Raw genomic sequence first — 25,888 nt, forward strand, 5'->3', positions numbered from 1 at the left:
CTGCTGGATGTGGCCTGGTAGCTCCCCCCGACGCCTGACCTCTGACCCCTGACCCGCTGGTCTGCTTGAAGATGCTCTTGGGAGAAGCAGTCCTCAAGAATCAGCATAGCTGTTCAGGACTTCCTGGGAGGCAAACTTTGGAGTGTGACATACATGGCAGGTGGCAGAGAACTGGGCACCAGACAGCAGGGGTCACACCCCGGAGGGTCTCTCATGGAGGCCAGCCTCCCCCCTGGCCTGCCTCAGAGGCCCGTCTTCAGCATGACCTTTGCAATGGCCCTGCTTGGAAATGACACGCTTTAGGCAAGGGCCATGCATCTGCAGAGCGTGCCCAGATTGAGGTTTTAAAAGACCGTGTCTTTCTTCAGCTTAAGGGTAGGTACACGGCATTGTATTACTATTTTTAAAATTGTACATACAGGAGATACGTTGATTTCAAAGGATTGTGATATGTTTCCTTTTATGGTCTATTTCACAACTTTTCAAAAGGAGGTGGATGGGACCCAGAAACGGGTCCTTTTGAAAAGTGGACACTTGCAGTCTGATTTTCAGAGCCATTTTGCTAGCCTGTAGCACTTGATCTTGGTCTGGGCCAGGTTTTTTAGGGTTAGGCCAAGCGGTGGATGGCACCAGGGTTCCCAGTGGGAGCTCTCACTCATCTCTGTAAAGGTAGATGCATATGGAGACAGGGTAGGGGCGCCTGGGTGGCTCAGTCGGTTAAGCGTCTGACTTCGGCTCAGGTCACGGTGTCACAGTTCGTGGGTTCGAGCCCCGTGTCGGGCTCTGTGCTGACAGCTCAGAGCCTGGAGCCTGTTTCAGATTCTGTGTTTTCCTCTCTCTCTCTGCCCCTCCTCTGTTCATGCTCTGTCTTTGTCTTAAGAACAAATAAACATTTAAAAAAAAAAAAAAAAAGACAGGGCACTGTCTACACTCTAGATTCTAGGGAGTGCTCAGGTGCTCCCAGCCACAACTAGAACACGGACCTTCCAGCTGAGGGGGCAGGGAAACTCACCTCTTGATGTTCCTTCTCAGGCAGGTAATGGGGCTGGATCAAAGCCTGGGGACATCTTGGATGTCTTGACACAGTATCGAGGCCTGTCCTGGAGGTGAGTGAGGGTGTGGCAAGATGCCGCATGACCCCTTCATTGCAGGGCAGGGGAGGACCCCTGAGCCTCACGGAGAACAATTCTTCTAGCAGACACATGAGCCACCTAGTGCTTTTCAACAGAAGCTTCTGGTTTACTTTGAGGAAGGACTGTAAAAGCTTCCCCTGAACCACTGCATTCCCCAGGACAGGAACTAAGGCCTGAACAGGCCGAGTTTGGGAGAGAAAGAACATAAATGTTTGGGTTGAAAAGCTTCTCTAGCTTCCATTTCTCTCTCTGGGAAGTAGGCTCAGAAGGAGACAGTGGCCTTTTGGAACCGGAGTTGAACCTGAATCCTAGCTGCCTAACTCTGTGCGACTCTGAGCAAGTTACTTAACCTCTCTGAGCTTGTCTCTTTATCTTCCATGCAGGGATAATAATACAGCCTGAGAACCGTCATGAGGAATAGAGAGAGTTTAAGCATCCAGCAAAGTAGATATAAATGGAAGTTTGTATCATTATTAAAGGGCCTTCGTTTTACAGATGAGAAGGCAAGGCTCAGAGAGGACAAGTAACCTATCTAAGATCACACAGCCAAATGATAAAAGGGCAAAAAATAGAGCAGATGGTTCCTGACCCCTAATCTGGCACATTCCCCCATGGTGACTGCTTCATGCAGGCTTGTTCCTGCTCTGGCTGTAATCAAACCCAGGCTGCCCCAAGCTGCAGTGAGCAGGACTCGGGATTTGAACACCCGGCTCATGCCAAGCATGAGAGGGCAGGTCTGGTGTTTCCTCAGCCCGGAATCTGGCATCCCTGGTACCAGACTGACCCTGAGTGTTGAATCCCAGGCATCCTCCCTTGCGATGTTGCACAGAATTAAACCCCAAACATTTGAGACCCTTTTAAATGTTCTCAGATGTACTTGGCAGAGAATGAGGGGATATGGAAAAGCAGGGAATCCAATAAACTGTGGAATGTTGCATATTCTCATGCCTAGAAACCCATCCAACTTTGATTTGCTTGGAATTTTAGAAGCAGCTTAGAAGATGGGTTCTCTCTAGAAGACACGCTTTAAAAGCAGGTTTTTGCAAGCCAAATAGGAACAGAATGACGAGGGCAAACGTTTCCACTGTGTTTTCAATAATAACATCCGTGCCCAGCTGCAGTGGCTAGTGGGGCGCGACTTGGCTCAGCATCCAAGGAACGCTCACCTTCCCTTTAGAAAAACAGGGGCAAAGGGGGACCACTTCGTTCCCCTGTCCCAACGTCAGTGCTCGAAGTTAAAAAAAATCATCGCAGTCACCGTGCCATTTAAATCTGTTTCTTCTCTGGGTGTTCTGGTTTGTGGGGACAAAAAGAGGAGTTGCTATGTTCCGTTTTGTTTTTCTACTGGAAATAATGAGGAAATGACAAGCTCCAAGCCCCCAGGGTGTCTCTCAGAAGAAAGGCCTGTCTTGGGAGTGTCTGAGGTGTTTTGGCATCAATGGCGCTTTCAACCTCGGTTTTCTTTTTTGTTCTACCACAGTATCGGCGGCGATCACAACCTCAGCAGCGTCACCACCCTCGCAAGTGAGTACGCGATCGCCCGGGCTCAGCCCTGTGCGGCTCAGCAGCGCCTCCTGGCGGCGGTCGCGGGCTCGGCAGGGAGCCGGCCGGCGGGACTCAGCCACGTTCACCAGGGGGCGCAACGTCCCCGAGGCGGTCGCTTGTCTCTGATGAACATCATGAAAGCCTTTGAGAGATTTTTTTTTCTTTTCTTTTCTTTTCTTTTCTTTTCTTTTCTTTTCTTTTCTCTTTTCCTTTCTTTTCCTTATTTCTCTTTTTCTCTCTCTTTCTCTTTTTTTTCTCTTTCTCTCCCTCTCTTTCTTTTTAAAGAGAAATTGTATTTGTAAAAGGAAGGAAGAGAGGGAGAAGAGACTTCAGGCTAAATCTTAGTGCAAGTCATTCTTAGGAAATGATTTCAGAAAGAAGGAAAGTAAACCCATCTCTGTTTTGCCTGTCATTCTGAGCAGAGCACCTTTCTGGGAGGCATTGATCTGGGCTTGGGCTCCATTAATCACCACTGTTTACAAAGACGTTGAATCCCTGAGTGTCACTAGGAAACACCACCACCACAGCAGTAGTTTGTGCAGGCTGTGCAAACACAGCCGTATTGGGGGCCTGATGTTTTCCTTGAATCACTTCACCCGCAGCCTGCTTGGAATTTTTTTTTTTTTTTTAAGCCTGAGCTATGTTCTCTGAATCGTCTGGCCTGATGTGTCTTTTTATTCTCCTTAGCGCATGAACACCACAGTGCTTGTTCTTAAAGTAGGCATTCACTAAATGTCACAATTATTTTCCCTTCAGATCTTCCAGCTAATAATATTTGTTTTTTGCCTGAGAGGAACTTAATTGGTCCTGCTCTCGTTTACTTTTCTTGGAATTATCCCTTTGTAACATATCTTTGGAAGGCAAGGAGTTCTTTGAGGTTTAAGGCACCAAGACTTTGGTGATGGAGATGGCTTGATCTCCACCTAGGCAGGACCGATTGGGCTTCATGTGTGGTTATCTGTTTTGCTATTTGCAAATTCTGGTGCATTGAAATAGGTACAGTCCTGTGACACGTGTCCTCCCTGTCTTTACTGCTAGGGGAGGTGGTTTGGGTTGCTTCTGTGAGTGTGATTGACTGGGCTGTGAGCTGGCCCTGCGTATACATCAGCTTTGCTGGGCTTCCTGATTCCCACGCTATTATCGTGGATGAGGGGATTGGACCTTTCACTACAGTGATTTACAAAGGACTGAGACAGTGTCACCCCCCCGGGTAGAGTCCATACTTGGCTGAGCAGCAGACCATTGCCTGTTCAGACTCTTCCTCACAACAGTTATGAAGTAACTGGGTAATCCACAGGGAAATAACTGCATGAAAATGTGTTCGAAGATTTACGAGAACATAAGGTCAGAACAGAACCTGGGTTCGGCTCCCTCTTCAATTTAATCCAGCAGATACTCCAGGTCTGGATGCTTGGGAAATAGGAGAATGAAGCAAGGCTCTTGCCCTCATGACATCATCACAATCTCTTTGGGGACATGTCTCCCTAAAGACAGACACATATACCGATAATGATAGTTACGTACAATGTTTAGGGGAAAATAAATAAGAAGATGGTTAACTGTGCCTTCTGAAAGGGGTTTTAAGAAATAGAATTCATCAGGTAAGGAAAGGGGATGGAACATTACTGGCAGAGGGAACTGCATGCACCAGCAAGTTCTTGCTCGAAACAATGTGTAGTGCTTTTCTGTGATATTCATGATAAGTAGCTAGCTGGCCTGTGCTGGGTTCCCCCAGTAATGGGAAACCTGGGAGAATCCATTCTATTTGCAGATTGCTCTGGTGATTTCACAGTTCTTCCTTCTGTTGAGTAGAAATCAGAGTAATTTCTTTCTTTCTTTCTTTCTTTTTTTTTTTTTTTTTGAATGTTTATTTTGAGAGAGAGAGAGAGGCAGAGAGAAGGAGAGAGAGGATCCAAAGCAGGCCCTACACTGTCAGCACAGAGCCTGATGCAGGGCTTGAACCCACCAACCATGAGATCATGACCAGAGCCTAAACCAAGGGTCAGACACTCAACCAACTGAGCCACCCAGGCACCCCCCAGAGTAATTTCTATCCATTGGGTACAATGTCTCCAAAGCCCCAAGGAATGAGTTCAGTGCATCTGTGTTGTGTAGGTTCTATTGCATTCTTGGTTCAGCAAACGAAGTGCATCCTTTATACTTTTCAGATTACAAAACATTGCTGAAAGAAATGTAATCAGACCTAAACAAATGGAAAGACGTTCCATGTTCATGGATCAGAAGATATAATACTGTTAAGATGGCAACATCCTCCAAATTAATCTACAGATTTGATATAATCTCTATCAAAATTCCAGGTGGCTTCTTTGCTTAAATTGACAAGCTGACTCTAAAATTCATATGGAAATTTAAAAGACCCAGAATAGCCAAGATAATTTTGAAAAAGAACAAATCCAGTGGACTCACACTTCCCAATTTCAAAACTTATAAAGCTGCAATAATGAAGACAATGTGGTACTGGCATAAGGATAGCCATATAGATCAATGGAATAGAATTGAGAGTCCATAAATAAACCTCCATACTTATGGTTAACTCGTTTTCAACATGAGTGCCAACATCAATGGGTAAGAATAGTCTTTTCAATAAATAGTGTTGGGATAAGTATATAGCCATATGCAAAATGATGAAGTTGGACTCCTACCTCACACCATATACAAAAATGAACTCAAAATGGATAATAGGCTTAAATGTAAGAGCTAAAATTCACCCTTAGAAGAGAGTATAGGAGCAAATCTTCATGGCCTTGGGCTAAACAAAGACTTCTTAGACACAACACCAAAAGCACAAGTGACACAAGAGAAAAAATAGATGGGACAAAATTAAACACCTTTGAGTTTCAAAAGATACCCTCAAGAAAGTAAAAAGACAACCCAAAGAGGGAAAGAAGATATTTGTAAATCATATCTGCTAAGAAACTTATATCTAGAAAATATAAAGAACTCTTAAAACTCAATAATAAGACAATTTAATTTGGGTCCATTAAAAATGGGCAAACAATTTGAATAGACATTTCACCAAAGAAGATACACAAATGACCAATAAGTATATGAAAAGATGTTCAACATTAGTAGCCATTAAAGCAAACCAAATCATAATGAGGCACCATTCCACATCCACTATATTTGTTATTTTTAAAAAGATAAATGTTGGTGAGGATGTGCAGAAATTAAGACCCTCCTACACTCCTGACAGGAACATAAAATCACACAGATGCTTTGAAAAAAGGTCTGTAAGTTCCTCAAAAGTTTAAACAGTTACCATAGGAGCCAACATTTCTCTTCCTAAATGTATATCCAAGAGAAATTCACACAAAAACTAGTACAAAAGTAAACTTGTTCGTAGCAACATTATTCATAATGGCCAAAAAAGTGGGAACAATCCCAATCCTTCAAAGGATGCATGGATAAATGTGGTCTATCCGTACAGTGGGATGATATTTGGCAGTGAAAGGAATCAAGCGCTGATGTGTGCTGTAACATGAATAAACTCTGAAAACATGGTCTGTGACAGAAGCCAGCCACAGAAGTCATGTTGTATGATTCCGTTTATATGAGATGTATAGAATAAGCAAACCTACACAGAGAGAAAGTAAATTAGTGGTTGCCACAGGGTTGGAGGGAATGGGGAGTGACTCGTGTGCACAGAGTTTCTTTTTGGGGGTGATGAAAATGTTCTAAAGTCCATTATGTTGATGGTTGCACAGCTCTGTGAATAGACTAAGGGCTATTGAACTGCACTTTAAGTGGTGAATGTCATGGTGTACGAATTCTATCTCAAAAAATTATTATATACCTAGAAAACAAAAAGAAAAATGCATGAGAGAGGCACCAGACCCAGACTCACATTTATTCATGACAATAATTCATGAAACACCAATGTACGTGTGTTGCCCATGTGGTTAAGCACCAGCCTGCTGGACATTTTCTTTCTGGGCTGAGTCAACAGTAAGGTTAAGAGCTTGAAGGGTGAGGGTTCTTTGTCCCTAACATGCACTGGCACTTATCAAAGGAATGTGAAGATTGTTTTCGGGGTAGTTACTAAGCATGTCTCTTCTTTGTATTTCCAGACATCTTCCGCGAATTCAACCCTAACCTGAGGGGCTTCTCTATTGGTACCGGGAAAGAAAACAGTGCTGGAGCGTTCCTAAATCAGGCTGTGGCAGGAGCCCGAGCTGAGTGAGCAGGGGAGCCTTGGGGGTGGCCCCAGAGGTCCTCTGGGGACCTAGTCGGGGGCTTGGCCTGGGCAGGGGTGTATGGCTGAAGGCTGGGAGGTTTGGTCCAAGGGAGAGGTCTGGGGGTCAAAGACTGGACTGGCTGGGCTCTCCTGGGGTGTCCCTCACTGTGGGACACAACATACTAGCCCACCCCCAACACCACCCCAGGAACTAGTCACAGTTTGCTCTGATGCCAGGTATATGCTTTGAGCAAATTACTTTGCCTTGTTTAGAAATCTCATGTCCACAGAAGACAGTGGTATGAGAGGGCTCAATCTGAGTTCCAGTTTTCATTGCTTCCTCAGTGCTCCATCTTTCGTGTCTTCTTCTCCTTGCCTTCCTCAGACATGCTTTCCAATAGTCTTTTCAGGCTCTCAACTTTGCACCCTTCCTGGGTCACTGAAGGAGCATGGGTCCTGGGAGGAAGCTCTGAGTCTGAGTCCTAGCACACACATCCCGCCTCCCTAAACCTTAGCCTCCGAGATGGGCCTGGCTGTGAAGCTCTCCCATGGGGTGGCTATGGGGTTCCATGCCATGTTGGATGTGAAAGTTCTGGTGAGCTGGAAGTTGTGCAGACAGGTTGGGTCAGGATGGTGGTCCCGGTAGCAATGCAGCAGGAACGCAGGACCTACCTGGGTGAACTGGTGGTGAGCAGGGGTCCATGCACACTGAATGGAAGGTTCCGAGAGCAGGGTAGGCTTCCCTGGGTCCTACGCCTCCATTTCTCTCCATGATCCCCGAGCCTGGGGTGCTTCCTCAGATTTGCCACCTAGTCAGAGAAAAGTGAATACCACACTGAAGCTAGGATAAATATGGAAAGACCCTTTCTGGTTTTTTTTTTTTTTTAATTTTTTAAAAAGTTTATTTATTTGAGAGAGAGTGCAAGTTGGGGGAGGGGCGGGGGAGGGTGGAGAGAATCCCAAGCAGGCTGTGTGTTGATATGGGGCTCGAACTCATGAACTGCAAAATCATGACCTGAGCTGAAATCGGGAATCGGACACTTAACCAATTGAGCCAGCCAGGTGCCTTGATCCTCTCTGTTTCTTAATCCTGTTTTTCTTCCAGAATAATCCCAAACCTCTTTACTATGTAGATCTTAGGGATTCTGTGTTTGGTTCCCAGATTCCCTGACATCATTCGGCCAGTCGATTCAATACCATCCCGAAACTACTCGCCACCTGAGTAACTCTTATTTATTCACAACAGGAATAATCCAAATGAGAGATTTTGCAAAACCTGATCAGTTTTATAATGAATTCTGCAGCTTCGTTTTCCCTTTTGGTGGGGGAAAAGTGAAAGGTTACCAATTTACTGCCTAAAAATTGTGGCTTTAATATTACCATAGCTTTGCTTTTTCCCAAAGCATTTGTCAGCTTGTAGTATCAGGAGAGACATTTCTAAGCATGATTCGGTCAGGGAGGCATCCAAGAATGAAACCTTCGTGGAGAATATAAAAGTAAGCAAAACAGAGCGTGATTCATATGGATTCCTCCCTTGCTGTCCTCAAGGCCATGGGGCTCTTTTGCACAAGTAATCCATTTGTCCAAGCACATCCTGAGATGTAGGGAGGAGTTAGGGATTATTACGCCCAGATGACAGATGAAGAAACTGTAGCACAAAGAGACAAAGTGGTCTTAACAAAAGCATCAACTCAACCATGTGGTCTGTTGTCCTTGTGCCCTGCAGGCTTTATCCCGGGTCCAGTAATAACCCCTCATACCTAACAGCAGTGTCCAATGTACAAGGCAGCTTCATGTTTATTATCCCTGTGTTCCGTGTCGTTATTGTGAGTTGGACAGAACAGAGGTCAGATACTCACATTTTCTTAATGAGGATATTGAGGCTCAGAGAGGTCAAGTAATCAGACTCTGGTCCACAGAGCATGTGCCCTGATGGCTTCAGATTTACAGATGCGGAAACCAAGGCTCAAAGAGATTAAGTGGCTTACCCAAAACTCCCACCCAGGTCATCTTGATACTTTGTTCACTGTGGTTAAGACCAGGCTAGCTGGGCTAATAGTTAAGAGAGGACGAAATTGGGGTGCCGGGATGGCTCAGTCGGTTGAGCATCCGACTCTTGGTTTCAGCTCAAGTCATGATCTCGAGGTTCGTGAGATCAAGCTCCATGTCGGGCTCTGCCGTGACACCGTGGAGTCTGCTTGAGATTCTCTCTTTCCCTCTCTCTCTGCCCCTCCCTGACTGATGCTTGCTTACTGTCTCTCTATCTCAAAATAAATAAACTAAAAAAAAAAATTTTTTTTTATTAAAAAAGAGAGGAAGATCTGACAACCAGTATTTTCCTGCTGGCACTGTGCCAGAGACTGGTATCGATGGTGGTGGTGGTGGTAGTGATTCAGTGGGTTATTTCCAATGTGGATGCTTACCACATGCTACTCTAAGTTCTTGATCTCATCCATCCGACAACTCGATGAAGAAGGTATGCTTACCGTCCCCATGGTACACAGGGAAACACTGAGGGTTTGCCAAGTCGAGTACTCTGTCAAGATCTCACAGCTAGGCAGTGGCTGATGGAAGCAGGAGTCAGCCCCATGCTGTGTGGCACCAAGAGTGGCTCTTACTCCACAAGGCTCCTTTGCTCATCTCATTCACTGCTCTCCATGACCCTCTCGGTTAGGGGGGGTTTATCTCTACTCTTTGGGGACTGCAAACTTAAGTTACATGACCACAGTCAGCAGGAGGCCACTAAATGTCAAGCCCGAGTGTGTCTGACTCAACCACGTCACCTCGAGGGTGCGGGTACCCTTGAGGTGGAGTTCATACCACAGAATCAGGCTCATACCCAGCAATGTATGACATGAAACGCACATACAGCCTTCTGTCTGCCCCGAATGAGCCTGGCTTGGAAGAGAAAGGAGGACGTTTCATCAAGGAGGCCAATCAGGAAACATTCCTCTGAGTCACCCCCTCATGTGTGGTGTGCCCTGCCCTTCCCAAAGCACAGTCACGACTCCCCCGCCTCCCCCACACCTCCAGTGGAGACTGAATGGGAAAGGTGATCTGGGGCAGGAACATAGCCTTCCGTCCAACTATCCTGTTGCACATTTGGTTCCTGCCATCTCTGCGAAGTCCTCTCCCTGCCCCGCTTCACAGTCCTTGCTTCTCAGGTGACTTCTTCCTATGTGCCCACAGGAATTTACCTGTTCAGGCCAGGAGGCTGGTGGACCTGATGAAGAATGACACGGTAATTCTGGGGGAAGCACCACCTGGGACTGCTTGAGGTAGGATTCCCCGGAAGAGAGAGTGAGCAGGAGAAATCCGTGGAGGCAGAAAGGCTCAGCTCTGGGGCAGAGGATGAGATGAGGCCACATGGAAGTCTAGAGAATCCACCTTTAAAAACAACAGCAAATGACTTAGCACCTACAACCTGTGACCTATGATCTCAGGACCCCAAAACCAAAGAACAGGAATTGTTAATGTCCATTAAACCCTCTGGTATGTGAGGATCCATCCCTGCCAATGTTCAGCACTTTTCCTTGACTTGACTCTGGAGCAAGGCACTTACTTGTTGGTTTCCTATTCATTTCAGAAGATAAATTTTCAGGAAGATTGGAAGATAATAACCCTGTTTATAGGAGGCAACGATCTCTGTGAATTCTGCAGTGACCTGGTGAGTCTCCAGGCCCTTAACTCAAGACTCCCCAGGGAAGGGATTGTCACCCTCGGTGGCTGGAGCAGTACAGCAGGGGTTGGGACTTGGGGCTTGTGGCCTGGGATTAACCCTGAGACCAAGGAGGCATTCACCTCCAGGAAAAGATTCAACCAAGCTGGTTATGAAATTGATCTTGATTAAGTTTCATAACAAGGGAACCTTATCATATCATATTCTAGAAACCAAGATAGCATTCCAAGGATCTGGAAAAATCAGGCGTATCTTCATCTAGGTCATTATAAGTCAGCTCCTTTCTCCAGCATTGAACTGCCTTACCATCTCTAGGCCATCATTTGAATGGAAAGGTTGAGGGGCGCCTGGGTGGCGCAGTCGGTTAAGCGTCCGACTTCAGCCAGGTCACGATCTCGCGGTCCGTGAGTTCGAGCCCCGCGTCAGGCTCTGGGCTGATGGCTCGGAGCCTGGAGCCTGTTTCCGATTCTGTGTCTCCCTCTCTCTCTGCCCCTCCCCCGTTCATGCTCTGTCTCTCTCTGTCCCAAAAATAAAAATAAAAAACATTGAATGGAAAGGTTGATTTCCTAACGCAAGCGTTTAGGCAAGGTTCGGAGCCAAGTCTCTCCGAGTTGATGGGAAACCCAAGAGCCAGGCTGCTGCCTCGTGGATGTGGCACTTCTTCCTGGAACCCCAGAATCTCTGAGCTGTCCTCGACCCTACTGACCACTCTTCTACCTGTGGCAGGAATGCCTTCCATAGAATCTAACTGTTGAACATTCCCAGCAATAGGCAGCTCTCTAATGTGCTCTACTTAGTATTATAAGCAGGTACCAATTTTTTTGGTAGTGCTTTTTGTGTGAAGCCCAACTCGGCCTTCTTGTAATTTCTACCTTTTCTGCCTGTGCTAGGCATGCCTGCAACTCTTCCGCATGGAATCCAGCAGACTTTAAAGATAATAGGTTTTCTTAAAAATTTTATTTTATAAGCAATCCACATAGGAAGTATATCAAAGTACAGAGAAAAAAAAATATTCTCTGTAATTAACAACATCCAGAAATGCCATGTCTAGCATGTCTTTCTAGCATGTTCTGTGATTGGGAAGCCATTGCTTTATTATTTGCTAACAATAGCATCATTCTGGAAATCTTGTTTGGTCATCTGCTTTTTCTCAATAGCAATACATTGGGAAGATACTCCTCTGTCAGTATTTAGTCTTCCATAAAATAATTCTTAATGACCGTATAAGTCACCCATAACCTATATTGGCCATACTTTATTTAGCTGTCCCCAGTCATTGGAGACATAACTTGTATTGTTTCTAATTATGCCTGTTATAAATAATACTAGGATAAACATCCATCTCTATGTACATCTATAATTGTTTCCTGATATGTATTCCAAGTAGTAAGACTTTTAAGCAAGAAGATATATATGTTTCCCCTAATATTTTATCACAAAAATTTACAAACATACTGAGAAATGGAAAGAATTGTGGAGGAGAGGCTCATATATCCACCGTCTAGATTTTACAGTTGTTAAATCCATTAAGCTAATATAGCAAAATGTTATCTTATAAGTTTAATGGATTTATCCATCCATCTTATTTTGGGGGGATTCTGCACATTTTTTAATGTTTTGGATACATATTGCCAAATTGCTTCCAGAATGTTGGTATCAGTTATGTCTATTTCCTCACTCTCCATCTGTCAATGTATGTTATTTGTTTTAATAGCTGCTAATCTAATAAATGAAAAAATTGTATCTTGTTTTCAAAATTTGCATTTACTTGATCAGTAGGGAGGAATAAACCTCTATTTAATGCTCATTTGAATTTCTCCTGAAAAGTTCTATATTATGCCTATTGACTATTTTCTGTTAAGGTATTTATCGCTCTCTTATTGATTTCTAAAAGCCCCTTATATTAAATATACTAACCCCTTTATCAAATATGTTGCCTATTTGTGGCTTTCTATTTAATTTTGTTTATAGTGTTTTCTGATAAACAGAACGTTTTTAATTTCTAGTATCATTTGCTGGGCGTGTACCATATGCCAGGCGCTGTACTAGGAGCTAAGCCTTGAGTCTCTGTCCTCAAGGAACTCACAGTCAGGGAGGGAGGCGCAGACAACTTGCCATAACATGATAAGGAAAACATCATGATGTGGTTGTAGTGATACAGAAGAGAGTTCCAAAGTAAGAATTGCCATGGGAATTTGTGTTTTGTGTGGGGGAGAGTCAGAGGTTTACACAGAGCAGGAGACCTTCCAGCTGGGGCTGGAAAATGAGGACATTTGTCAGGCAGAAAGAGGACCAGCAGAGGAAAGTTGAGGAAGTGGGGAGTCTTGCTGAGCCTGGGAGCTTCTTCTCTGAGGGGCAACCCTGCCCCCAAGACCCCTCACAGCCTGCTTCCCTGGCATCAAAGTCACCAGGGTCTGAGGTTTTCAGGCTGTGACGTGAAGGCCCACGGTGGGCCTGGGGCTGTTAGCAAAGTGGGTGGGGAAGTTAGACCATGGCCCTGCCCCCCTTCTTGAAAGTTATAGTTTTGATTAGTTTGGGCTCTTGGTTAGATTTAAGCCAGAGAAAGGGTTCCACTTAAAAAAAAAAAAAAAAAAATTTTTTTTTTTAAACCACAAGTATGGAGAGCAGAAGAAAAAATGATTAAAATGTTTTTATGCTTAGGGGAGAGGATTCCCAGGACCCCCTTGCCCTCCCATCATCTCCTTAAGTGATCTGATTGGGCCATAGGTCCCCCAGGCACTTGAGGCTCTAAGAAAAGAGCTCAGGCCATAGGATCAGAGAATATTCAAACTACAGGAATCTTAGAGGTCCTAGGCTCCAACACCCCATTCTAGAGGGGCCCAGAGGTGTGATGTGCTTTAGCTAAGGCCCTGCATCTCGCTAATGCAAAGTGGATCCAGAGCTCTCCATAATTCCATGCAGAAAAAAAGGCTTCCCTGGTCTCACAACCACGACCAGCCCAAGGACAGTGGGGTTGGAGCAGAGGCTGGGGGCCCCGAAGGTGAACCTTATGTTTCAACGTTGCCTGTTCTGGCTGAAGTACAAGAAGAAGGGGACCCAAGAGAGGAAATGGCCCTGGTCTGCAGAGAGATTGGGTAGTGAATGGTGTTAAACATTTTGTCTTCTTGCAGGTCCACTATTCTCCCCAGAACTTCACGGACAACATCAGGAAGGCTCTGGACATCCTCCATGCTGAGGTGTGGAAGCTGGTCTGCGTGGCCTCTGTGCAGTTCAACCGCGTCCTTCTTGGGCCTCAGGCTTGGCCCAGAGGCAGCTCTGGCTTCCTGCCTGCCTTTCCCTGGAGGCCAGTGCTGACCATGCTTTGTCCTAAATACAGTGTCAATGGGGGGAGGTGGGGCAGGAGGGATAAGGAAGTGGACGGGGCCACATTAAAGACCACAGACCCAGCTGGCCCCAGACCCAGATGAGAGACTGGATCCCCTGACCTTGGTCCTCTTAGGGACTGGTCTTGCCTTCCCTCAGGTTCCTCGGGCATTTGTGAACCTGGTAAATGTTCTGGAGATCATCAACCTGAGGGAGCTGTATCAGGAGAAGAAAGTCAGCTGCCCAAGGCTGATCCTTAGGTGAGAAGGAAGCTTCCCCAACCACCCACCCACCCGCTCCCCGGCCCCGTTCCCTGTAGCGCCATGAGACCCTTAGCAGAAAGTAATCTCAATTACTTAGAAAGCCCAAGGGCAGATGTGTGAGAAGTGTTAAGACCACCCCATTTTCCAGCCCGACAAGGCCTAACGGGTTTTCGTGACTGAGCGTAGGCCTCATCTACCCTCCAAGTATGTACTTACAACCCAGCCGTGCTCCTGTTGTCATGGCGGCTCAGGACACCCTTCAGTTCTCAGGGGAGGGAAGAGTAAAGTGTGAGGAACGGAGTGGTCCTGCATGGCCAGGCTCACGGGCCACCACTAAGTGTATCCAGAGCTTCCCCACCCCTACAGGCCCATCTCCAGGACAGAGGGAGCTTCTGTTTGGCATGGGTGCTCCTGGCTGGGCAATCACAAATGTAGGGCTCTTGTCACTTAGAGGAGAGGGGGGACAAATTATAATCAGGATCTGGAGGACAGTCTTCCCAGAGCATAGAGCGCCCTGGTCCTGGGAAAGTCCCTGAGAAGCCTTCTTTATTCTGTCTCCAGAGCCAACAAAGGTAGTTCCCTCTCTGATATTACACATCTCCATGACCTTCAGGGTTAAGATACCCTTCTAACCCGAGCATGAACATTTCTCACAGCATTGCTTCCTGTAAGGCCCTCTCTGGACCATTAGCCCAGGCCACGGTGGCTGTGCCCCAGCCCAGCTTCCTCCCTAGCTCTGCAGCTCTTCCCAGGCCCCCACCACAGCCCTGGGCACACCACGTGCTGATTATTCATGTGCCTCTCCCCCAACAGCCCTGACCTCTGTCTGAGTCACTGCTAGCACAGTGTAGGGGCTCTGTGGCTGTTTGCTGAATGAGTGAATGAATAATTCACAAGGGCCAGGTTTGCTCTTGGAAATGAAGGGGTACCTTGGCCGCCACCCTGAAGATCCATGCCAGACCGCACTTGGGGGCCCAGATTGCACAGGTCCCCCGGGGAAGGCCTGAGGACACCGTGAGCAGGAGGATGGCTGCTGGATGACACAGGCCTATTAATGCAGCTGGTGTCAGGCATGCTATTTTCAGCTGCTGACTCATTCTCTGGCTCCCACTTTCTCCAGTCACTGGGCCACACGGGGGATTCAGTGTATTCATTTCAGAGCAGCTTACCCCCAAATCTCTTGCTACCAGTCACCGCGGGGTTTTTAGACAATTAAAGCTAAAGGTTCGGAGTAGGCATTTGCCAGGTCTGTTCTCAGCTCTGAAATGGCCAAGTCACCGACAGGTTAGGCAGACTGGGGGTCACCTTGGTCTGCCGCCTCTCTGCCGTCCTGTCTCAGTGGTCGAGCCTTCCTCGGAGGGCCATCTACTCTAAGCCATCTACTATTATACCCTCACCCCCTTAGACCAAAAGCCTGGATATGCAAGGTGGCCAATCACAGCAGAGATACAGACTGGACAGAAGCAGTTTAACCAGGGATCAGACCAGACGTTCTTGAGTTCAAGTCCTAGCTCCCACACTTAGTCTCCGTGTGACCTTGAGAAAGTACTCAACCACACTGAGCCTCAGTTTTCTCATCTATACAGTGAGGATAATGATAATCCAACCTCTTGAATAGCTGAGAGGATTAAATGCGTTCATACCCATAAAGCTCTTGGCACAGTAAACAGTAATATGCATTAGCCCCTCTTATTGTTGTCATTTTTATTATTTAAAAGTAGGTGTGCCTTATCTGTGCCATCTGTCTTCAGACAGTCATAAGGTAACTCAGCTCTGTAAGTCACTCCTGCAGATGTCAGAAGTAACTATTTCACTTTAAGGAGAAAATCCAGGTCTGTTGAATTTTCTTCGGCTTCCTCTGGTACCTCCAAATTAAATAGGTTCTGAATCTCAATCTCATGCATTCAGATGGCAATTTTGATGGGGTGGGGCCTCTCCTTGGTTTGGTCTACAGGAATCTGTGCTCCTGTGTCCTGAAGTTTGATGATAACTCACCAGAACTTGCCTCCCTCATCGAAGTCAATAAGAAATACCAGGTAAGCCAGGAAAGGTTCTAAGACTGCCCAAGATGTCGTCTGATTGCTCTGGTTAGAAAATGAGCACATGCTTACGTTATCTTGACCCCAGCTGTCCAGTGTGAGGTTACCACTGACCAGTTTACAGATTTAAAGATACTCTGAGAGGCAGCAGGGACTGTAATTCAGTTTATTTGAATCAAGCTGTAAACAACGAAGTCACTGAACATATTTCACCAAATCTCAGTGCCTGGCCTTACACGCAAATATATTTCCATTTGTCCTTGAGAAATGTTTATGAGCTTCCGACTCCTGGCTGGGAAACCGTTTCTGTCTAAGAGAGTCTAGAGGATTCAGTGAGATCACTTGCATTTCCTCTGTCCTCCTCTTCCAGGGAAACAGGTGTTATTGGGGAGCACAGGGAGAAAGAAAGTCAGCAGGTGATCTCCAAACATCCTGTGGGTTCTTCATTTGGGGACTTTTTCCATCCAATCTTTGAGCAGAGCAAATGGATCCCTTGACTATGTTGAGTTCCCCCAAACAATCATCCAGTCACTCAAGAGGACAATGGTAGCCTTCTAGCTGTCTAGGGTAGGCTGCAAACAGCTTCCAGAGTGGTTCCATCCTTCAAACCCATGGACTCCTTGGAGTAGAACCACTTCCCTGCTTTGAGGCAGCCATGCCTGTCGGGGGTATCAGGGCTCAGGGGAATGAACTTCTATCTATCACCCTCTGGGTGACTCCCCAGCTGCACCTCCTTCTGCTGTGGGCAGGCACCTCTTCCCCTGGTGAGGAAGTCCATGGCCGGCAGCAGGCGGGGGAAGGCAGCCAAGGTTATGGCCATGAAAGCAAGGCTGCTCCAGATGGAACAGGTTCTTGGGTGCAAGCAACAAAAACCTCTGCACTGCTGGTTAATTTTGGCAGATGTGTTATACGAGCAGAGTGTCTGAAAGAGTTAAAAAGCGAGGCTCAGAGGCTGTGCCATGAGAAATCACAGAATCGTGAAATTCTAGGGTCCAAGCCATAAGGATCAAAATCAGGCCAAAGAACTAGTTCAGTGGAAACATTGTGGACACAGCTGTCACTGCTGCTTTTAGGAACTGAATGCAGCTGCCACCCTTAGCAGAAAGGATTCTGGGCTGTTCGTCTTTCTATCACCAGCTCTGGAGGGCCCCGGGGCCTGTGCCTAAGCCCTAGTGTGAGGGTCATTGGGAGAGCCAGCATTCATCTTTCTCCCCTTCTACAGTGGGAGGCAGGTTGCTCTTAGTATAGTGGAGTTTTTCCAAACATAGAAAGTGGATTCAGATGCTGGTGGTCAGCGAAAAGGAAAGGGAAGGGAAGGGAAAGGAAAGGAAGGGAAAGGAAGGGAAAGGAAGGGAAAGGAAGGGAAAGGAAGGGAAAGGAAAGGAAAGGAAATCTATTCACCAAAATTGCCTTCACCAACCTCTCTAGTCTGCCATTTCCAGGTCTGATCTCGGTTACCAATGAGATCCTGGAGGAGCTCGCAGGTCAGCCACAGCAGGCCATCAAGCCCGCTCTCAGAATCTTCTCACTCACTACTTTCTGCAAAAGCTATGGTTCCCGTAACTCGCCATGGAGGTGATCATTGCATTAAAAACCACCATGAGCCAGGCATTCTAGACACTCTTTCATTTCTCAAGGGATGCACAGTTCCACTGTGTGCCATTGTGTCTCATCCACAGGGTAATCAGTAGCATCAGAAGGGATCTAAAGGATGGTCCAGGCCTTGCCAAACACCCTTCATTTACAGATGAGGAAAGAGAGGTCCAGAGAGGGGAGAGCATCTTGCTGAAAGTCACACAGCTACTTAGTGGTATTGCACTCTCTTTCTGGCTGCCCCTGGGAAAAGGAAGTACATGGTCCTTCTGAAATGCCCCCACTAAGGTTCCTGACTTCCCTCTCCAGCCAGGGTCCTGGCCCCATCTGCTAGAAATCTGGCAAGCAGTGAAATGGCAGAGGCTGGCAGAATTTGAAGCCAGAATTGGGATAGTTGGTCCTCCTGGAACCAAGCCCAAGTGGGAGCTATGAGAGTAACAGCCCTGTTACCCTCCTGGACAGATCTGAGAGTTTCAAAGAAGTGTACAAGCACAGGACCATTCATGCGCGCTTTCTCTCTCTCTCTCTCTCTCTCTCTCTCTCTCTCTCTCTCTCTCACACACACACACACACACACACACACACCATGCACGAATGATAGAAATGGGCAGTAAGTGCCATTGCTGATTCACCTTTGATTTTCTAAACAAATGTAGGGCAGAAATAAGTTAAATGTAAGGATTATCCCAAAAAGTCATTTGTTCAAATCAATACTCTATCCCCTCCCCAATGTCCCCTGCCCCAGTCTTTAATCAGAAGCTTTAAAAGGAGATCCAGCTGATGGTCTCGGGTTTTTCCTTATCTTTCCTTTTGTTTTTGTTTTTGGTTTTGGTTTTTTTCCACAGCCTCGGTCAAATATATGCAATGGCAGCTGGGGTTGGGGGCAGGGTCTGAGATAAAGGCTGATCTAAAAAGTAACTAGTTGGTTCCCGATAGGTTGAGATTTTGCTACAGATTGATTTCACTCCAGGGTCAGACTCTGTTTAAACTCTATGGCAGAGAAAAAGATTGCACAAGGCCCGGTGCAAAGAGGCCCCTGACCCTTGCCCCGTTTGCCTCCTGCAGGAGGGGACTCACCAGCTGGTTGAAAATGGGCGATACGACACAAGGGAGGACTTCACGGTGGTCGTGCAGCCATTTTTTGAAAAAGTGGACATGCCAAAGACCTCGGTAACGAAAGCAACGATCATGGGTAAAGGGGAGCCACGCAGTGTCCAGTTTGTAGTGTCATTTCTGTATCCAACGTCCCTATAACGTGCCTCCCCCTTTTCTGCCCTGTGACCAGGCGGGGCTGCCCGACAGCTCTTTCTTCGCTCCTGACTGTTTCCACTTCAGCAGGAAAGCTCACGCTCACGCGGCCAGTGCCCTCTGGAACAACATGGTAAGACGACTGAGGTCGGGAAAATTATTCTCCCTCTGGGAGGAGAAAGTCTCTGGCAAGCTCTTGAAGGAGTTCAGAGACCCATCACTCAGGCTGTGTGATCTCCCACACCGCAATGATGACAAACCACATTCCCCACACCCCTCCCTCCCTTCCCCAGCCCCGACCTGCCTCCTGACCTTCCCATTCTTGCCACCTCTTTTCTGCTTCTTGCCTTAGCTGGAACCTGTTGGCCAGAAGACAACGCAGCATAATTTTGAACACAAGATCAATATCACATGTCCGACCCAGGTAGAGTGGGAAGTTCATCCTTGCAACAGGTCTATTTATCTGAAGCATCTTTTCCAGGCTTTTGACACCTCTGTGAGGTTTCTCAGTTCATTTCACCCCCAGATCCTACCCCTACCCCAGACTCAGTGAACCATCCACAGAGCCCTATCTGGTTGGACCATGAGGGGTGACAGCCCCCAGTGGCCAGAGGCCCCTAGGGTGCTCCTTTGTCCACGTCCCAGGGAACCCTAGCACAAGTCTGGGCTGCACACAGTTCTCTCCAGCTGGGAAGAGGAATGTGACAGCACCACCCAGCTCTCATTTTGGAGACTGAGGGCAGTAGCGATCCTCAAGGACAAGGATGGGACAATAGGATACCCTGTCTCCGTGTAGCCGCTGCCTCCATGGTGGGATAGAAAGAACAAGGAACTGAGACCCGGAATAACATCTGCTAGGACAAGGGTTGGGGATGGGGCTGGTCAACTGGAAGCCAGAGCAAAGAAAGAAGACCCCTATGCTCACTCACCAGTTTTCAGGAAGATTCTTGGATCTCTGTAGCTGTTCCCTCACCTCTACGCATGTCTCTGTATTCCCAGAGGGGTCCCTAGACTGAGCTGAGGCTTATGTGGGGCAGGACCTCAAAGCACCTGTCTTTTCTTGCCTAGGCAGAGTGGGGGTGGCAAGGGCCCTAGAGAGGCTCTGTTGGGAAGGGCAGGGTCAAAAGGAGGGGTGATACAGCTGCCCCAGCCAGCTGTGTGGGAACCTGAGAGCAGACTTGCTCCTCTGGAGCCACTACAGGGTTTATTCTAATCGTTCCTACAAGTTCAGGTTGCAGAGAAGGCCCAGTGCATCCTGGGAGGGAGCCTGCAGTGGTCAGCCTGGCAGGGAGGGGCTGGGAATGTGGGGCAGGGGAGGCCCAAAGTGTTGTGCGGAAAGCAAGCAGAATTTGCTGGAATTGCTCACCGCCCTCTTCTCACAGTTCTGGCCGTTTCTGAGAACCTACAAGAACAGCGTGCAGGTACGGGCTTGTTTCTCCCCTTTCTCCACAGCGGGCAGCCCCTGGGCTGGGACTGGCCCAACAAGGCGGGGTGGGAATGCTGGCAAGGGTCCTGATGGGCAGCCGAGGGGAATGAACGCTTCTGTGTGAGATCCGCCACCTACGCCTTCGGACAGGGTGGCAGGCAGAATAAGCCGCACTGGTAACAGCCCAGGTGGAGGCCAGCCAGTCAAATCACAGCCTCATCAAAGACATAAGTGAAGATCGAGTTCCTCTTCATAAAACTGCCACAGACACAGAGGTGGAGGGGGGTGGGGTGAGGGCATTGAGTTGATGCTCTGATCTTGCCTTGGATGGCGCGGGTTCTGAACTCGGTTAGCGGATCCCAGCCTGGGATCACCTAGGGGGCCTTCTTCAGTGCCCCTCCACGTCCCTCCCACCCCCCGGGTGGGACCCAGGAACCTGTGTTTGGTAAAGCTCTCTGGGTGAGTGTGACACCTAGTCAGCATCTCGGGTCCCTTTCAACCCGGGATTCCAGGATTCATTCTATGCCTGTAGGGTCATGGGAGCCAGCTGCTGTGCAGGGACAGAGCTCCTTCTGCCTCACCGCCCACCTCAGGTAAGTTCCTCATGAGACACCAGGACCCCTGGGCCCCTCCACGAGGACTCAGGGGCCAACAAGTGCTCTGACAAGACTTGGCATATGGAACTAAATGACACAGGGCTAGTGCTTGCTTCCTGTCTGGGTGGTTGCCTGGGATATGTCCCTGCCTTGTCCCCCTCTGCCCTGCAGCCATGTCATTAGCCAGCAGGACCCATGGTGACCAGGCCAGGAACCGTTTGCTGCCTTCTCATTCAGCCTCTTGAGGGAGCACATGTCGGGGAGCCACATGAGTTCTCCCTACCCCAGTGGTGTGACCGCACTGAGGCCCAGAGGTGGGGGTGGGGTACCCGGGGAGTCCCAAGAGTGAGCCAGCTCTGCAGGGTGTCCTGTGGTCCCAGACTCTGCAACTTTCTAGCCCTACTTTCTAGTAGAGAGATTTGGGGCAGGGAAAGGCCTAACATGATTATTTCTCAGATTTTGGGTGAAAACCCAGAGCCCAGCTCTAAACGGGCTGAGCACCAGACTCTGTACCATATCTCAGATGGTCTGGTGCCCTTGCGGTCCTGTGCTCAGGTCACTGCTGGCCTCCCACACGACCACTGGCACTGAAGCGGTTGATTCTACTCTGCCCTCTCTACCATCTGTCCGTCCATCTGTCCATCCATCCATCCATTCCCTCTCCTTCTCCCTCAGCACCTCTCTCCCCATAGGTCCAGGACTTATCGTTGGGTCTCTTTATGGGAAAATTCCTCATATAACCTCTGTCGGCCTCCATGGCCCAAACACACATGCGGGTCATATTTCTGGTCTTGCTTGAAGCAGGAAGCCGTAGGCTCCGACTACAGGTTCCTTCCCACGGACTCAAGTGTGTCCACTTGTCTTTCCAGTGCACACCCTGAGACCGGCAGATATCCAAGTTGTGGCTGCGCTGGGGGATTCTCTGACCGTAAGGACTCTTGGGCCCCAGTTGGGGTGCGGTGGGGCTGTGCCAGTTCCAGGGTCTGCACCCCGGCCTCTGTGTTGCCCTGCACCCCTGTCCTGGCTCTGTCGATCTGAGAGCATGGCAGTGGTTTGATTTTGCAGCCACTTTCTCAAGCAGGTGTGCAAGAGGAAATCTTTCTCAGGAGTCAGCTGAATTGTTTCTTTTTTTTTTTTTTTTAATAGTTTTTTTTTTTTTTTAACGTTTATTTATTTTTGAGACAGAGAGAGACAGAGCACGAATGGGGGAGGGTCAGAGAGAGGGAGACACAGAATCTGAAACAGGCTCCAGGCTCCGAGCTGTCAGCACAGAGCCCGACGCGGGGCTCCAACTCACGGACCGCGAGATCGTGACCTGAGCCGAAGTCGGCCGCTTAACCGACTGAGCCACCCAGGCGCCCCACAGCTGAATTGTTTCAAATAGTGGAGGTTTTGAACACCTAACGACACTTTTTTTTTTTTTTTAATGATTACAAAAATAGGTCGTTTCAACTCAAAACAATCTTCTAAACCTACCTGTGGGGGTGCTCCTTTCCCTTTGGATTGTGCTTTGGATTGACTCAGCCCCTCTTTCCATCTTCATGGAAAGCAGCAGAGTCCATAATTGTGGCTAAAGCCCTGTTCCTAAGTTCCAAGAAACAGGGCCCTTACCATCCCAGATGACCGATTGCCTTACAGAATGTCCCAGAGGGAAAGAGGAGACATGTGCAGTTTGTGAGAAATCTGTCCCCTGCCATCCACTCCAATCTATAGGCTCTTTCTTCATGCTTATCAAAGAACTTAGGAACATAGTGCTGGTGGTAATGATATGGCAGCTTCTCAGATGTGCGAAGCACTGGGGAGTTTTCAAAGCTGCTTTTACAGCTATGATCCAATTTGGTCATCAAAATAATCCTAGGAGATCAGCAGGTCACGTCCTCAGTTCAGTAAGGAGACAGCTGAGATTCAGGGAAGGCAGATAGCTGGAAAGGAGGTGGCAGAAGGCAAGCCTGGTCTCTGACTCCCGGTCCAGGGTCTGTTCGTGCCACGCGATGCGTGTGTTGGGAACCGCCTGTGTCCCTTTCCTCTGACTTACTCATTTTCCTACGTATTTTGGTATATATTCAAAGGCCGGCAATGGAATTGGCTCCAAACCAGATGACCTTTCTGACGTCACCACTCAGTATCGGGGGCTGTCATATAGGTAATGTTAAGCCTGTACCCCCTCCCTCCCCAAGTTCACTCTCAGAACCTAGACGAGGGGGGTTGTCTCTTTTAAACACATAAATACCAAAGAGGAAGGACCAGGTCTGGAAGGGGCTTTCAGAAGAAAAACCTGTATATTTCTGCAAAATGTGATCATACGGTGAATGGAGAGGATATTTTATTGTTGATAACTTTTTTGCAGAAAAAGAAAACCAGGGTTCTTGTCAGACTCCTGGGTCAGCAAATCCAACATGAAATGCACCCGAAAAGCACCAAACTTTTGAGTTTTCATCTGCCTGTTTGTGTGTGTATGTGCACGTGGAGATCTCCATCTGGTTACCGTCTCTGTGCATTTATCCATGTCATTCTGCACTCACACCTCTGCCTTTACATGGATGTACACATCTGTCCAGAAAACTCTGAAATGCAATATACCACTTCAAGAGGAGATGATCAAGACAGAGTCATAGCCCCTGAGCCCTTCCTGTATGCCTGCAAGATACCAGGCACTGAGGCGGGTGGGCGGTGGGCGAGGGGACGTACAGGGAACACAGACAAATGCCCGTGCTCAATTGGCAAGTGCTATTCAAAAATGAAAGATACCCGCCCGCGGGCTACAGGAAGAGAGAAGAGGGAATAATCAACCCTGCCAGGGGAGAGGGAGGCTTTGCAGAGAAGGTGGGAATGGACAGATTAGCAATTAGATGAGAGAGGGCATTCCAGACAGGGAGCAGAAAAGCTCGCGGTGCGTCAGGGGAGTAGGCGGATGCGGGTGGGTTTTCTTAAGTTTCTTTCGGTTCCCAATGAAGTTCACGTTTGTGGATGCTTCACAGTAACAGGCAATTAGCTCAGAATTCAAAACAACTAGAACAAGGCCAGCCAGGAGAGGGCAGAGTGCTAAGGAGAAGTTTTGCAGCCAGACCACACGCTCGCCTCCTCCCTTTTCTGCCCAGTGAATTCAAGTGGAGCGTTTCTTTCAGGAAAGGGAGAGGGAGCAGTGTGGGGATGACCGAGACTGTGGCACTTCTCCCGCCAACTCGGAGGACAGCCCCAGAGGGGAAGGATTTCCTAGGTGGGGAGCAAGGGAGAGAGGGCCCCGGGTGTGGGTAGCAAGAGGACACCATCCACTGAAGTAAATGCCTCCCAGCTCCCGGGGGACCCCCAGGTTGCCCCAGCCCCTCAGCGGGGTAGAGGGGATCCAACTCTGAACCAAACCAAGCCTCGCCGTCTGACCACCGTGCCCCAAATGTTACTGAGGCTGTGCAAAAAAGGAAAGCCAGAGAGGAAGAAAGCAAGCAGGGCTTATGACATACAATCAGGAGACGGCGTGAGCGACAGCTGCACTCAGTCTTAGCTGGAGAAGGGTCACAGTGTGGGGAACAGAAAGTAAGGTAGACAAACCGGTCAACGGGGGTTGGAGCCACACCTGGTGGTTCAGTCTGGGGAAGCCGGGTGGTGTGCCCTCCCTCCCGGCTGACAGTCCAACTGGACAGATTCCTGGGCTTTGGATACAAACAGGCAATCTTCTGCTAGATGTTTCTCTGTAGCAAGGGGAAAAGTCAGCCATTGCTCTATTTCTCCCTGCAGGGGAGGCCAGGTGTGGCTTAATGTTTCAATTTTCTGTATTCAAGTGGCTGTTGTGCCTTTAAACCCTTTATTCTAAATGTTTCAAATACCCGGGGCCACCATCCACAAGTGTTACTGATGGAAACTCTGGGTCAGAGCCTGAGATAGTTTGACACTTTGGTAATATATACAGTGTTTCCCAAAGAGTGTTCCATGGAACACTAGCCTCCTACATTTTCCTGACAAGGGCAAAGTTCTTTGTATTGGGCAGGGAACATTACCTACCGTATCCTTCCTCTGGAGAACTCACATGTATGTTAGCATATTAAAGCCTCTGAGAAGCTCTGCAATGAAGACATTTGCTTAAATTGTATCTGTTTAATCCAGTGTTTCTCTTCATCCCAGAAACCTTTCTTTATTCACAGTACCGATTAGCGTGTGTGCGCGCGCGCACACACACCTCACCCTCACCCCTGCCCCCTCCCCCACCCCAGGAAATGTCCATGTAGTAGACTGACCTGAGAAAAGCAATTTTCTGAAGCCATTAAAGCTTCTGGATTGGAAGCAATAGGCAATGAATGATTCCAGGTGAATTAAGGCTCTAGCCTCTGCCTCCAAGGAGACAGCAAGTGGAGAGAGGGGGCCGTGTACATTTGGAGAGGGACCATGACCCAGAATTCTTGGGAGATGGGTTGCTGTGAGCAGGACATGCAGGAGGAGGCTTAGCTGTGACTATTTCCAAGGCCTCTTGATCTGTGAGAACCATACAGCAGTGACAGGTGCCAGCTTTAGCTAGCTTAACTATGTGGCAGGCCCAGAGGTCTTTCGAGCATTGCTTTTTCTTCAGTTGAAATAAGTTTGCTTCTTCAGGGCTACCTGAGTGGCTCAGTCAGTTGAGCTTCTTAATCTTAACTCTTGATCTTGGCTCAGGTCTTGATCTCAGGGTTGTGAGTTCAAGCCCTGTGCTGGGCTCCATGCTGGGCATGAAGCCTACGTACAAAAAATAAAATAAAATAAAGAAGTTTGCTTATTTGGCATCAAAAGACCAAAATAAAATTTACTCACCAAAAAACAACAAAAAAACAAAAAGCTTTTTCTTTTCATTATTAATTAGGAGTTCAATCTTACTGAAACTC

At 47.9% G+C, this 25,888-nt stretch overlaps 1 protein-coding gene across 1 annotated transcript in view; it reads left to right on the plus strand.

Annotated features, from left to right (window-relative positions):
* The window catches only part of PLB1 (phospholipase B1), a 143,141-nt gene that overhangs the window by 76,795 nt on the left and 40,458 nt on the right, over positions 1-25,888 (plus strand). The window contains exons 20-34 of the mRNA XM_078444836.2: positions 1,033-1,106; positions 2,614-2,657; positions 6,767-6,875; positions 10,063-10,114; positions 10,460-10,540; positions 13,684-13,749; positions 14,036-14,136; positions 16,094-16,175; positions 18,837-18,941; positions 19,057-19,152; positions 19,372-19,443; positions 20,402-20,440; positions 20,978-21,038; positions 21,911-21,969; positions 23,111-23,184. Coding sequence (XP_078300962.2) covers positions 1,033-1,106; positions 2,614-2,657; positions 6,767-6,875; positions 10,063-10,114; positions 10,460-10,540; positions 13,684-13,749; positions 14,036-14,136; positions 16,094-16,175; positions 18,837-18,941; positions 19,057-19,152; positions 19,372-19,443; positions 20,402-20,440; positions 20,978-21,038; positions 21,911-21,969; positions 23,111-23,184 — 1,115 coding nt within the window. The remainder of the gene's footprint in view (positions 1-1,032; positions 1,107-2,613; positions 2,658-6,766; positions 6,876-10,062; positions 10,115-10,459; positions 10,541-13,683; positions 13,750-14,035; positions 14,137-16,093; positions 16,176-18,836; positions 18,942-19,056; positions 19,153-19,371; positions 19,444-20,401; positions 20,441-20,977; positions 21,039-21,910; positions 21,970-23,110; positions 23,185-25,888) is intronic.

This window comes from Panthera onca, chromosome A3 (assembly GCF_046562875.1).
Source record: "Panthera onca isolate mPanOnc1 chromosome A3, mPanOnc1 haplotype 2, whole genome shotgun sequence".
Classification (NCBI taxonomy): domain Eukaryota; kingdom Metazoa; phylum Chordata; class Mammalia; order Carnivora; family Felidae; genus Panthera; species Panthera onca.